This window comes from Petromyzon marinus, chromosome 4 (genome assembly GCF_048934315.1).
Source record: "Petromyzon marinus isolate PM22_M1 ecotype Great Lakes invasive population chromosome 4, UKy_Petmar_22M1.pri1.0, whole genome shotgun sequence".
NCBI classification, from domain to species: Eukaryota; Metazoa; Chordata; class Hyperoartia; order Petromyzontiformes; family Petromyzontidae; genus Petromyzon; species Petromyzon marinus.
The window spans coordinates 10,436,855-10,450,171 of record NC_133670.1 but is presented as its reverse complement, the minus strand read 5'-3'; the positions used below and the strand labels follow the sequence as shown (position 1 = coordinate 10,450,171).

At 43.3% G+C, this 13,317-nt stretch overlaps 1 protein-coding gene across 3 annotated transcripts in view; it reads left to right on the top strand.

The window, feature by feature from the left end:
• The first annotated feature begins 4,257 nt into the window (after nucleotides 1-4,257).
• LOC116938743 (uncharacterized) overlaps nucleotides 4,258-13,317 on the top strand; it is a 28,295-nt gene continuing 19,235 nt past the window's right edge. For 2 of the 3 annotated variants that reach the window (XM_076056252.1, XM_076056249.1), the window contains exons 1-8: nucleotides 4,258-4,391; nucleotides 7,394-7,509; nucleotides 8,745-8,877; nucleotides 9,182-9,860; nucleotides 10,908-11,053; nucleotides 12,122-12,273; nucleotides 12,797-12,951; nucleotides 13,209-13,282. In XM_076056252.1, coding sequence (XP_075912367.1) covers nucleotides 4,364-4,391; nucleotides 7,394-7,509; nucleotides 8,745-8,877; nucleotides 9,182-9,860; nucleotides 10,908-11,053; nucleotides 12,122-12,273; nucleotides 12,797-12,951; nucleotides 13,209-13,282 — 1,483 coding nt within the window. In that variant the 5' untranslated portion in view covers nucleotides 4,258-4,363. The remainder of the gene's footprint in view (nucleotides 4,392-7,393; nucleotides 7,510-8,744; nucleotides 8,878-9,181; nucleotides 9,861-10,907; nucleotides 11,054-12,121; nucleotides 12,274-12,796; nucleotides 12,952-13,208; nucleotides 13,283-13,317) is intronic. The other variant, XM_032946308.2, reaches the window with a different exon arrangement.

Below are 13,317 nucleotides of genomic sequence, written 5' to 3'. Positions count from 1 at the left end.
TCGCAATCGCAATATCTGTCAGAAAAATCGCAATGAGATATTTTCCCCAAATCGTTAAGCCCTACACATAACACACAACACACATCCTATGGTGCCCTGCGCTCTGCTGGTTGGCTTTTTGGGCTTAATCAGCCGGGACACGGTAGCCTGGAAGCCAGCAAAGTGGAGGGCAGTGACTCCGAAGGTTGTCAGAATCATAATCAGAATATATACTGAAGGAATCCGATGAGCTCTAAAAATGTTTTTTTACAGATGTCCAGTAAGGGGAAGGTCAGAGTTTACAACAACAGCAACAAACAATACAAAACACGACCGGAGTGCAAAGTATAGGAAAGGTAAACAAATTACTTGAAAGAAATATACCACAGAGCTTGGGTCATTTTTGCTCGTAGATATTTGTAAGTTTGCTTTGAAAACCCATCTCTTTAAAGTGGCCTTTCCTCTTTAGTTTGGTCGGTTGCCCTGGTTCTGCTTTTGTTTCCTGCTTTCCACGCATTGCGCATTGGGATCCTAGGATGGAATGCACATTACAAAATGTAATTATTATTATAAATACAGCTTAACACATTTTATCTTACCAGGTAAAGCACACTGAGCTATTAGTTTATTTAACGGTAGCTCAACGAAGTGGCTCATCATGTGGATATTTAGAGCAGCAAGATTATCGGTTGGTGGATCATCGCACACACACACACGTTGTGAAACTCAGCCTCCCGTGGGCTTCGAGTTGGTGCCATTAACCCCTGGCTTGCCAGGAGATGGGGTTACATCCAAAATGTGGACTCCACCTGTTCCGTCTGTGCAGGATGGTGTGGATGTCGCACGTGTGGATTTATCCGGGTGCTCTGGTTTCCTCCCACATTAAAAACACTAATTTGCCTATAACACCTTCATATATAGAGGACCGCAGAGCTCGGGTAATTATTGTCGTCGGCTCACCGCGTGGCTTGCCTTTTTGCTCGTCTGTGGTTCCTCCTCGCGCCTCTTGAGTCGTCCTCTGGCCTCGAGAGTGAGTGAATACTGTGAGTATTGGCATCATTAGCTAAAATAGCTCTTGCATGGTCAATGATTTGTTTAATACAGCGCCTCATAAGCGTCTCAGTGTGCTCTGCATCACACGGCATCTCCACACTTTTGAAAGGGCACCCCCAGTGGCAGCTGGGGGTGATAGACAGCAGCACATTGCCTACCAACGAGCATTCGTCTGTCAATAGGGGGAAATCGTGTTTGCTCTGTACTGCATTCATGTACAGTATTACAATTGAGTAATTTGCAGGCAATTTTTTTCTCTCTCCAATGTAGCAATTTTGGACCATAATGTAACTGGATCTTTAACGTCCACTGTGAAGCAGACGGCACGTATTTTTACTGTGAATCCACCCACAGTATTATTCAGGGAGGTCACTGGATTCACACCGTGAGCCTCTTGCAACAAGCAAAGAACGTGCTACCGCTAAGCCACGTCACCGTGTTGCGAATCAGGGTTGTTTAAATCGATTTTTTTTCGTTACCGCTAACCGTATAGCAATAAATATAACAATTTAACCTTTACCCCCCCCCCCCCCGCCGCTAAGAAACAAATGGAGCTTCTACAGTGGTTAGCACGCTGCACTTGCAATCCAGAAGGTCGGCGTTTCGATTCCATAGAAACGGCGACCTCTGGGCAACTTTCCTGTTGTTTTACTGCCTTGCCCAGTCTTGCACTTGGAATGTACGGACTCGTGCAATTGTACTTCCATGTGTTATTTCTACTGTATTTATTTTAATTACTTAACTTTTCTCTATCTTGCTCTGGCTTCCTTTATTGTATTTTTGAATCGATGTACGTTGCTGACCCGCCACTTGCTAGAAATCTGTTGTAAAGTTTTTTTTTCATAGCTCATTAGATGCTTCCTCCTGCAGTCTAAATAAAGATTCAGAATATTTATTCATACTGGAGGAATTCGATGAGCTATGAAGCTCTTTAGAGGCGGGTCAGAACGTTGAAGAAACATTAATTGACATTACAGTGTTTGGATTCTAGATTTGAAGCTTTCGTGACTGCAAGGATTCATACTTTTTGTTTTTTTCGGTAAAGTCACGTAGGTAAAATAAAATAAAAATCACGACGTTTCGGAGGCAGCACAAGCTTCCGTCTTCAGGTGGAACAGTCACAGCAGAATATCTGTGTCAAGTGCACAGTTCCGAGACGACTTGGATTATATATAGGTCGGGGGGGGGGCAGAAAGGGACGTGGGTGGGTGGAAGGGCTGAGTTAAGCCACCTTTTGTTAAACTGCACAAAAGCGGGTCAACAACCCTTTTGATTTCCTGGCGGCGGGGTTTTTCCGGGGGGAGGCGATGCAAGACATCAAGTACAGACCCATTTTTTGAAACCTAAAATGGAAACTAAGGAAATGTCTGTAAAATTATAAGGTAGCTAAAGTTTGGCATACAACCACTGAGGAGTGGAAATGGCTGTACAATTAAAAGGCAGCTAACGTTTGACTTGATTTATAACATCTTTCCAGTGGTTGCTCAATTTGAAACCATCCTATCGGTTGAAGTTGTGTCTATGTTTGTATATCTGGATGGCCTCATGGACAAATCTTTGGTGATAACCGGGAGGTTTTTCAGAGAACTTTGGTATCAGAGAACACAATGTCATGAGAACCCGCTGTGTGGAAGCAATGATCAGCCACGGCCGAAGAATTCGTTCTGCCGTGAGGATGGTTTCAAATGGTTTCAAATTGAGCAACCACTGGAAAGATCAGTTTAACACGTAGGCTTTCGCGACCAATATTCATAATAAAGGTTTTTGGGTTAGATCGCGTTATTTATAAATGTGTCGTAACCCTCCACCACCCGACACGGCCAATCAGCAAAAAAGTGTCACGTTGACAAAAGACAAATAATTCACTACTTTAGCCCACCGGTGTGTTGAAGAGTGAATCCACAACATTTACAGTTTGAGTACTCAAACATTTACTCAAACATTTACAGTTTGAGTATTCAAACTGTAAATGTTGTGGATTCACTCTTCAACACACCGGTGGGCTAAAGTAGTGGATTATTTGTCTTTTGTCAACGTGACACTTTTTTTGCTGATTGGCCGTGTCGGGTGGTGGAGGGTTACGACACTTTTATAAATAACGCGATCTAACCCAAAAACCTTTATTATGAACACTGGAAATATGTTATAAATCAAGTCAAACGTTAGCTGCCTTTTAATTGTACAGCCATTTCCACTCCTCAGTGGTTGTATGTCAAACTTTAGCTACCTTATAATTTTACAGCCATTTCCTTAGTTTCCATTTTAGGTTTCAAAAAAATTGGTCTGTACTTGATGTCTTGCATCGCCTCCCCCCGGAAAAACCCCGCCGCCAGGAAACCAAAAGGGTTGTTGACCCGCTTTTGTGCAGTTTAACAAAAGGCGGCTTAACTCAGCCCTCCCACCCACCCACGTCCCTTTCTGGCCCCCCCCCCGACCTATATATTTCAAGTTTCATTTATTAGGTATAGCCCTGTGAGCCATGCGGCTCTTAAGTCGGGTGCAACCGCAACAAACCAAATTTGAACACAGAACATCTTAAAGCGACGACGCGCAACAGAAACATCCTGGAATTCAACCAGCAAATATTCCACACAAAAAAAAACGTATTAAAACGCTGTGTGCAAAAATCACAATATATAATCCAAGTCGTCTCGGAACTATGCACTTGACACAGATATTCTGCTGTGACTGTTCCACCTGAAGACGGAAGCTTGTGTTGCCTCCGAAACGTCGTGATTTTTATTTTTATAATATTTTACCTACGTGACTTTACCGAAAAAAACAAAAAGTAGTGTTTGGATTATTTTCCTGCTATACGAGAAGCCACTTTGTTGAGTTCTCATTTGTGGCTTGGTCGCCTCTGAACAATAAGTTAATACCTGTGGGCTTTACCTGGTAAGATAAAAAAATTAGTTTAAGTTGTATCTGTTTATCTTTAAGCGATTTGTTTACCTTTCCAATACTGTGCAGTGTGCACACCTATTGTGTTTTTGTATCGTTTGTTGTTGGGACGTTCTGACCGCCCCTACCGGACGTCTGTGAAAAAGAGCTTTATAGCTCACCGGATTCCTCCTCCAGTCATACATAAATATTCCCATTCCAATCCCTTCCCCCTCCACTTCCTCGATTTGTTAATTTTTTGTCGACGTGTAAGACCGCGTGCTCGGAGGAGCGGGCGCCAGCGCGCGTTGCCACGTGACCCCCCCCCCTCCCCGGCGCGTGTTGCCACGTGACCTCTCCCCCACTCCGCGCGCGGGACATCACGTGATCGCTTGTCGCGTTTGCGCATGCGCGCGGCGGGACCCGGCACACACGTGGCGTGTCGGCGGCGATGGATTCTGGCGGCAACGCAGCTACGGGTAAAGCGCACACGCACGCACTTTTTTAAAATTATTATTATATATTTGAAAAAAATACCACGCAATAACTATCGTTTATTTAACCCAGGTAAGGCCCGCCGAGCTGCTATAAAGCAAAACATTTTTTTTCAGAAGCGACCTGGCGAAAGCAAATGATAGAAACGTCGTCGTGGCTTATTAACATCACATCACGTGGACATTCGTTTGTTGACTCCCAAATGTTGATGGTGGGGGGAAACCCAAGGACCAGGAGACAAAATCCACGCCACCACGGGGAGAGAGACACCACAATATGCGGCTGGTCGTCAGGGTCGGGTTTGGACCCACACGACCTCCTGTATCCCCGGCGAGGTTGTTGACATCTCGCCCCACCGCGTTGTGAACGCTGCCCTTTTGATAAGGAAGACGCAAGCCACTGAAGGCGTGAGCCCAAGTTTACAACCAAATGCCAACGTTGGCATATTTTTTTTTCCGGAAGGCCGCATTTTACAGGTTGTGTGTCCTCGGATTTGAACGTTGATTTAATGTTAGTACAACAACAAGTTCGGCGTCTTAACAAATATCAACGTGTAACACGCCACGCGGTGTTCGCTCACTTTCGTGGAGGTAGGTGCGTGACCACAGACAAGGCCTCCTACAGCACACGGCGGGCGGGTGGGCGCGGGGAGATGCCGCTGGTCCCTGTCGCGTTTGGCGCCGTAATCTGCAAGATCGTGGTCGGCACAGTTCTGGACGCGCAGTGTAACTTGGTTTAAATTTCGTCTTTGATTCTCGGAATTCCGGCACCACGCGGCAGGCGGGGGTGTCCCGGGACGATGCCCGGGACGGCACGGGCGGCTGAGCTCCATGGGGGTTTTGGAAATCCGCTGCGAATTTTAGTCTCGCCACATTGTTGTAAGGGCGCGTCTGAAGTGGAGGTGAATAAGTAATCTTTTTTTTTTAAAAACAACTTTTATAAAGAAACCGGCTTTAATGTACCGTGCTGGTAATGTCAGAGCTCCACGACTCCAGGAAGTGGCCCCGAGGCTTGCCACAACGTAAGGGGGGACCCGTGGTGATTTACAGCCAACGTGAGTTGAGCGTGGACAATTAGACCCAAGCCGAAACATAACATAGAGAAAATAATGTTTAAAAATAATATTTGTTTTGATAGAATCTAGTATTGTCATCAGTATGACATAAGTATACCAAGTTTGCAGTCGATACCACATTGGCAAGTGGGTTGAAATTGAGTTGCACGATTTGAGGATACAACAATAACAACAGACAGTGAATTTTGATTTAAAGCGTTCGTGACTGCAGGGATTCATATTCTTGGTTCTTTCGGTAAAGTCACCACGTAGAAGGGAAACAATAAAATAAAAAATATATAATAATAAAAATATAAAACAATATTTTTTTATTTTATTGTTTCCCTTCTACGTGGTGACTTTACCGAAAGAACCAAGAATATGAATCCCTGCAGTCACGAAAGCTTCAAATCGAAATGTAACACTGCAACGAACATACATACTCTTTGGTTCTATTCGGTAAAGTCACGTAGGTAAAAATAAAATAACAAAAATCACGACGTTTCGGCGACAACACAAGTGGCCTTCATCAGGTGAAGGGACCGGACTGTCCAGAGGACAGCGCTGGAGTGAAGACAGCCAAGGCCCAGGTCGCGTCCTTTAAGCTGTGTGGGAGCAAACAAAAACGTACATACACCCGCAATGCTCCACTTTAAGTGACGGTGACGCCGCCACGGCTCCTGTGCCAGGCCAAGTGCACGTGAGGTCACGTGCCGTGTCGGAAGGCACCCAGTTGGAGGAGGTCACGGGACAGACCCAGGAGGTGCCATGGGTTGACTTGACTGAGATGACTCCCTCTCCCCTCCCCCCCCTCTTACTGCGTCAACTTTTGCTGTATTTTATCCGCCCGGCCCATCCGCTTGTTGTTGTGAGGGCGTCACTCCTCTCTGCCCTCCTCCTCCTCCGTTGTTGTTGGAGGGCGACCGACCAGTAGCGTCCTTCACGAACCTCCATACATTCGTACAACACGCATGTGTTCCTGCATTGGTCGCGTTCGCTTGGACGCCTGTAGGACGCGCACGTTCCACAATAGAGAGATGAAGGTCACAGTTCTACAATCTACAGGGTGGTCCAGATGTCTTATGACCACCCCCCCCCACCACACACAATTTAATTATCTAATATTGTTTTAAAGTAATGTATATATTAAAAAAACACCCTAAATGAATGCGCAAAGGAAAACGAATAGGGGTCAATTAATTGGGGGGGGGGGGGGGTCATAAGACATCTGGACTACTCTCCATCGACGTCAGCCACGCGAAGATACGGTTATGTATGGAACTTCTTTCGCATCGTACGTAGCCAATAGTGCTGATCGGCTACTGGACGGGGTAGCGTTTTGTTGTGGCTCCCGAAGTTGTTTAATAAACACTGTACAGTACTTATTGTTCAAGAGCCGTTTGCTGTTTTTTATTTGCTTATTTCAGAATCCTAGTATTTATACTGGACGAATCCGATGAGCTATAAAGCTCTTTTTCGCAGATGTCCAGTATTTATCGTCACTTCGAGACCATCCCGAGTGTGTAATCACATTAAACTACTCGTTTAGTAAGGTATGCTTCAGGAAAAAGTACAAAAATAATCGACAATACCAGTGCCCAACTGGGCACAATTAAAATCTACGTGTGCGGAACTGATCTGATTTCGTGTAATAATTACAGCTTCGATTAATTGTCAATATGGTTTACTGTACAGGACTATGAACATGTACAGCCGATTTTTTTATTTTTTTAAATCGTTGATGAGGGCCCCCTACCATTATGTGATTTTGTTAAAAGGCATGTTATTATTATACTACCACTAAATACGAGTCGATTGTGTATTTGGTATTATTAATGCTATCATTATTGATGTGAATTCATGTTTTTGTGTTTTGGCTTTCTTGCACTCACCGCCTTGGCCTGGAATGATGTACGCGTCGTGTTTGTTTAGCTTTGTGCCGTGAAAGTGATCTAGAAGGCATGGTACAACACGTCCTCTCAAACCTGGAGCAGGCGGAGGAGTTGCAACGGGCAATTGTTGCAAGACTCTGCAATATCCTGCAGCCTGTGAGTGTTTACATATACGTGGCGGATTTTTTTTTTCCAGTAACTTGACCGCCTAGTAAACATCTCCATTACATGAGCTCTTAGCGTGTTGTAATACTGGCGTAAAATTTCGCAGTTAAATTTGCTGCAATACTGAACGTGACGGCCTACGTTATACGCGACGATGTATATCGGGGTTCTTAAGCTGGCAGAGTACGGGGGACATATTTGACCCTTGAAGGTTCTTCGAGTGGCCAGCTGAGAGACATGATTATTGAGATGAAAGGAAGGTAAACCAGCGATGAAGAGACCTGGAGTCGAGAGGGTATGTAGGAGTGCAGTGGTTCTCAACCTCCAATCAAGCTCACCGGTCCCTGTCCCATCCTCCCAGCCGCCAAAACAACTTGGGTTACTCAGGCCACGTGACAGGGAGACGTTACATGTCCACATCTATAGTCAATGCGAGGTTAGTAAGGCTTATTTGACGTGTATTAGTGTGTGTTTTGTTACCGCAGCATGGCTCTCACAATCACCGTGAACATGTGAAATGTGTCTTGCACGGAATGGCCATGTGTATAGGATGGATCCTAAGCATGAAAATTAGCACACAAAAACGTGACAAAAGTACGTAGAGAATCATGAACCGCTTCATTCCTCCATTTGGAATTTCCCTGAGAGTCAGAAAGAATGTGGACCAGAGAGCAAATGCAAGTTAGAGGCTTGGGCAGGACCTGTTGCTAAAAGGAATGATGACCGGTGGTTGAAACAAATAACAGTAGTGGCATTAAAAGGATGTAACATGCCCTTGGTGATGTCAACCAATGAAATCAGCTCCTGTGCATGAGCTAGGTGTGCCACAGTGTAGATATGGTAATTATGAATATTGCTCATGGTGTGGTACATAAAATTAATGTTAGAACTGCTAGGAAGGAAAATGTAGTTTCTTCATATTGAGTCCAAACCACCCTCAACTGTGGAAAGCCCAGAGCCAAAATATTTTTGTGAATTATCTCACTTCATCTATGCCAAAACAAATTAACCAGTGCCATAATTTGATGACGTTGACGCAGCACACTTATCAAGTGATGAGGATGTATTTTCACCTTTGAACCTTGACCGTGTAGAATTATTCTGGAAAGTTGAGAACCATGGCTCTTGTGCCAAGAAAACATTTTTGCTTGTGGTCATTAGAGATGAATGTTTTTCAGTACAATGTGTTTGTTTTATGTAACTATCTTTTTGGCTGGATCTTGAAGGTGATGGACGAAGTTTCTCTGCCAATGAAGGAACTTTTCCGCTTCAGGCAACAGTATCCTGCGATAATTCAGAATTTGCAGAGAAGCTCTGAAATATTCAAGCAGATTTTGAAGTGGCTTGATGGACAAACGGGTAAGAACTTGACGCAATTCACACCCCAAATGCATCTATGCACGCCATTACCAAAGTTAACTAAGAGTCCTATCCCGTTTAGCCTAAAACTTGTCCACGCACACATTGGCACTAAGAGTAATGAGGCTCTTGCAAATTATGAACATGATATGCTTATATAAATAGTTTTTCATTTTGTGTTGGAGCTGTTTGTATTTAGTGTGTGTATGCACATGCACAACATTTGTGGGGTGTGTGCAGTCGACGTGTGGTGCTCGTGACTCGTCTGCATGATTTGTGGTTTTACTGAATTTTATATCTGCAGAAGGAAGTGGTGCATCCAACCCTGTGAAAAAGAAACATAAAGCATTCCTTAAGACTGCAAATCAGTGCAATGAACATTCAAATGTTTTGATCGAGAGCAATTTGTCTTCAGATAGCATAGAGTGTACAGTTTCTGATTATTGCGAGACCTGGGATGATAATGTAGTAATTTGCAAGACAATTTCATCAAAAGACAAATATGATATTTGTCCTCAAAGTTATGTTGAAAACAGTGATGCAAATTATGGTGAAAGAGGCTTTGCGACAGGCTCATCCTCAAGGGAAATGGTGTTCAATGATGAGAATGGCTCTATGGAATTTCAGAGTATTTCAGGATTGGAGTCCTGCAAACGAAATGCAGTTCAACACGACAGCAGTGATCGGTACACAAGTGAAATTGTAAAGCATCAAAGCATCGAAAGCAACATTGACAGCAGTGTCACGAGCGAATGTTTTGACAATGCTGCGGCCAGCATGGAGAAATTGCATCTGGACAGGCCAGGTGTTCTCTGGGAAGAAAGGTCATTGCTTTCCAACACTCAACACAGAGCAGAAATCCAACCTCTTTTCCTAAAGGATGGGTTCGAGATGGAGGTCACGGTGTGCTACCTCGTGAACCCGTCCTTCTTCTACATCCAGCCCTGTGCATCCCAACTCCACCAGATGATGGAAGCCTTCAAGTGCGTGCAATTTTCAGCATTTCTACCCAACAACTGAATGGCGTAGCACCTATTGTAGCTGCAGCGGTCACATTAACCCATTATATGTGACCTAGGGGGAAAAAAAGTATACATTTATTAATTATTAAACGTCCAATGCGATGCATGTATCGCGAGTTAAATTGTTTGTTGTTTCACCCCCTGTAAATCCGTTTCATTGAGACAAATCTCGTACCATATTAGTATTTTTCCCTCATAGCAATGCAGAACACAAGACATTTATATAGTGATGATTTGCAACTTAGTTTAATTGTGGGTGGAGCATGAGTGAGGCTACTTTGAAAGCAGTCTCACTGTTCTAAAAGCAGTTAAATGAAGGAGACTATAAACTAGCCTAGTTTATTACAACAGAGACCACTTTTAACCCTGTTTCTGTTGGCAGGTTACACGTTTGTAAACATTCTTCCAAAAATATATACACTTTATAATATAACAATTCCAGATCTTGTTTTATACTGTGCAAATATTCTCAGTGATGAAGTAAATACTGATGGTGTTGAAGTAAATAATGATGGGATTTGTATTTAACCTATACCATTTCAAACATTTTGCGAGATGTATTTGTGAAATATATAATCTAACGACAGTGGTTTAGATGTAGTACTTCGCTAATACACGACTCATTTCAGTTCACATACTCCACAAGGATAATCATACCGCCTGTTCGCTCTGATAGGGCGAGTCCATTGTGCAACTTACCTTGAATCCCTCGTGGACAAACACGGATACACATAAACACATGCATATATACATGCAAGCAGACAATCGCACAGCCAATCATATAACTGGTTAGTAGATGCATGAGCGGATGGAAAAATGTACAGTCCCTCTCTAATGGATATTTAGTAACAATTTTATAGTGCTCAAGTTTTTAGTGTTTCCTGTTGTATTTTCTGTAACCTATAAAGCATGTTGTAAAAGTGCAAATATATTGCGGAATTATTTACTATTATAGGATTTACAAGGTCGTGAAGATATTGATGTAAATGTGTGTGTTTTATTTGTTAGTTGGGAAATCCAGCAGAATGAACACCTTGGAGGGGGCATCTACCCATGTGTTGGGTTGTACGTTTTGGCAAAATACTCCGAAGATGACTATTGGTACAGGGCTCGCATCATGAACGTGACTGACATGCACAACGTCTCTGTGTTGGGTAAGGCGACGAGTGTCATCCTTTGGGGATGGGTAAAATTTGGTGATTTTATTTTCAGTCTGGCAAGGTGGTTCTCATGCGAAATGGGTCTCCACTACAAGTAGAATTTGCACCGGTGGCCAAAGCCACTAGCCAACACCACCAGCACTGCACTTCGCTTGAGCAGAGAACTATTTTCGAGGGGAAACATCTTTTGATGTTTGTGAAATGTTGGAAGTGTGATTCACGGTTCATTAAAGTGTTTTTTTTATTGGATGTGAATGTGGCTAACCTAGAGCTACGATTAATACTCTTGCTCTTTTGGTCTTTCGGTAAAGTCACGTAGATAGAAAAATACAAAATCGCGACGTTTCGATCGCAACACAAGCAGGGTGAAAAAATACAGCAGGCGAACTGCTGACGCAGGAGAAATATGATTAATGTTTAATAATGATGAGTCATTTTCACCAAGCAGTATGTCAGTTCAGTCCTTAAGAATCAGAATATTTTTTTCCTGGAGGAATCCAATGAGCTCTGAAGCTCTTTTTCACATGTCCAGTAGGGGCGGGTCAGAAAGTTGCAAGAGAAAACTACGAAAACCGATAGCGCAAAATATAGGAAAGATAAGCAAGTCACAAAAAATAAATACATTAAGTGCCGTAGTAATTTGTGTTTGTATGTTTAACTTAGTTCAGACTACGTAGCCAACCGTGCTGATCGGAGGTGCGAGGTGTACTGAAGGTAAATGTGCAGCCCATTGGTGTCTCCGTGCTGTCTGGGTCATGGGAGTTAACAGGGCACACTTCACGCTGGTCAGTGGGATGGTAAATGTGAGGAGCATAGAAACAATACAACTGCGTTTGGCTGTACTCCCTTTTGCTGTCGCAGCTTTAAGTATGATGTGACCAGATTTAAGTATAGTACTTGGTTTAGAAAGGGCTTGTGTGAAATCAAGAAAGGAAAAAAAACGTAACTGTCCAGGATCTTAAGCATTAATAGTAAACGTGCTTTGTAAATCAAGCATGGCATTGTAATTGAGAAACCATAATGAAGAATAAACATTTGATTTTTTGTCTCTTTCCACGCAAGATATACACCCGCTGAATTTGGAGCAGCTGATGGTGCATGTGCTGTTTGTCGACTACGGGAATCGTGATCGTTTGCCAGTGTCGAGGATTCGCCACCTCAAGTCCGAGTTCTGCCAGCTGCCACAGCAATCCATCCGTGTGTCTCTAGCCTACGTATGTTATTATTACACTTCTTTACCCAGGAAAGCCTAATTTAAGTTGCACGGCTATTTTCAAGATGGTCTTGCTATTTTGTCTCGGTCGGGGAAAGTAATTTCTATGCAATTACGTAATTTGCTATTCATTTTTCAAATGTTGGACCATGACACCGACACAATAATTTACTTTTCTAGTAATGTCGAGGGATCTTTAACGGCCACAGTATTAATCATTGAATTGCGAACCTCTGCGAGTGGTAAAGGGGCATGTGTCTCTCTTGGATGTCCTATTTGTCTAGTCCCCTGACCATGTGCCTTGTAGGATGGTTTTAGATAGTTTTCCAGATCTATTGATATTGCCTAAGGACTGCACGTTTCTTTGTATAATGTTAGCTGAAAGTTGTTGAGCGTGCTGCCAATGGGATTCGTAGTAACTTTCAAAAGCTTGTTCTTTTCAGTAGCCTAATTTATACCAACCGAGGTAATGCATTTCTTTACGATTCGAGTATATTAAAGTGGCTTCTGCGTTTTCTCTACAGGTGTCTCCAGTCGAAGAGGTGATGTGGACAAAGTCACAGATAACCTGGTTTGCCGAGCAAGTGAAAAATAAGACCTTTCATGCTCTCCTCCATCTCAGCGAAGGACGTACCTCTGTCGAACTCTATAATGCGCCCAAGGTGAACGGGAAGTACAAGTGAGTTGGTGTATAGTCAGCGTTGGGCATTTACTGGTGTCATCTGAAAGTGATCTCGTGGCATATTGCGCAAGTCGTTATTGATTGTATATTGCCTTGTGTTGTAAGCAAGGTGTCATGGAAATAAATGTGTGCTCATTCTTGGTTCTTTTTATTGTGTCCCTTCTACGTGGTGACTTTACCGAAAGAACCAAGAATACGAATCCCTGCAGTCACGAAAGCTTTAAATCTAAAACGTGTGCTTGTTAATGTTGCAGGCATGGAACGAGTATATCTGACGTGATGCTTTGCGATGGAATGGCAAGCAGAAACGGCCTGCATGGATCATCAGGTGGTGCACCCTACATTTGTGATTTTGGCTTGTAG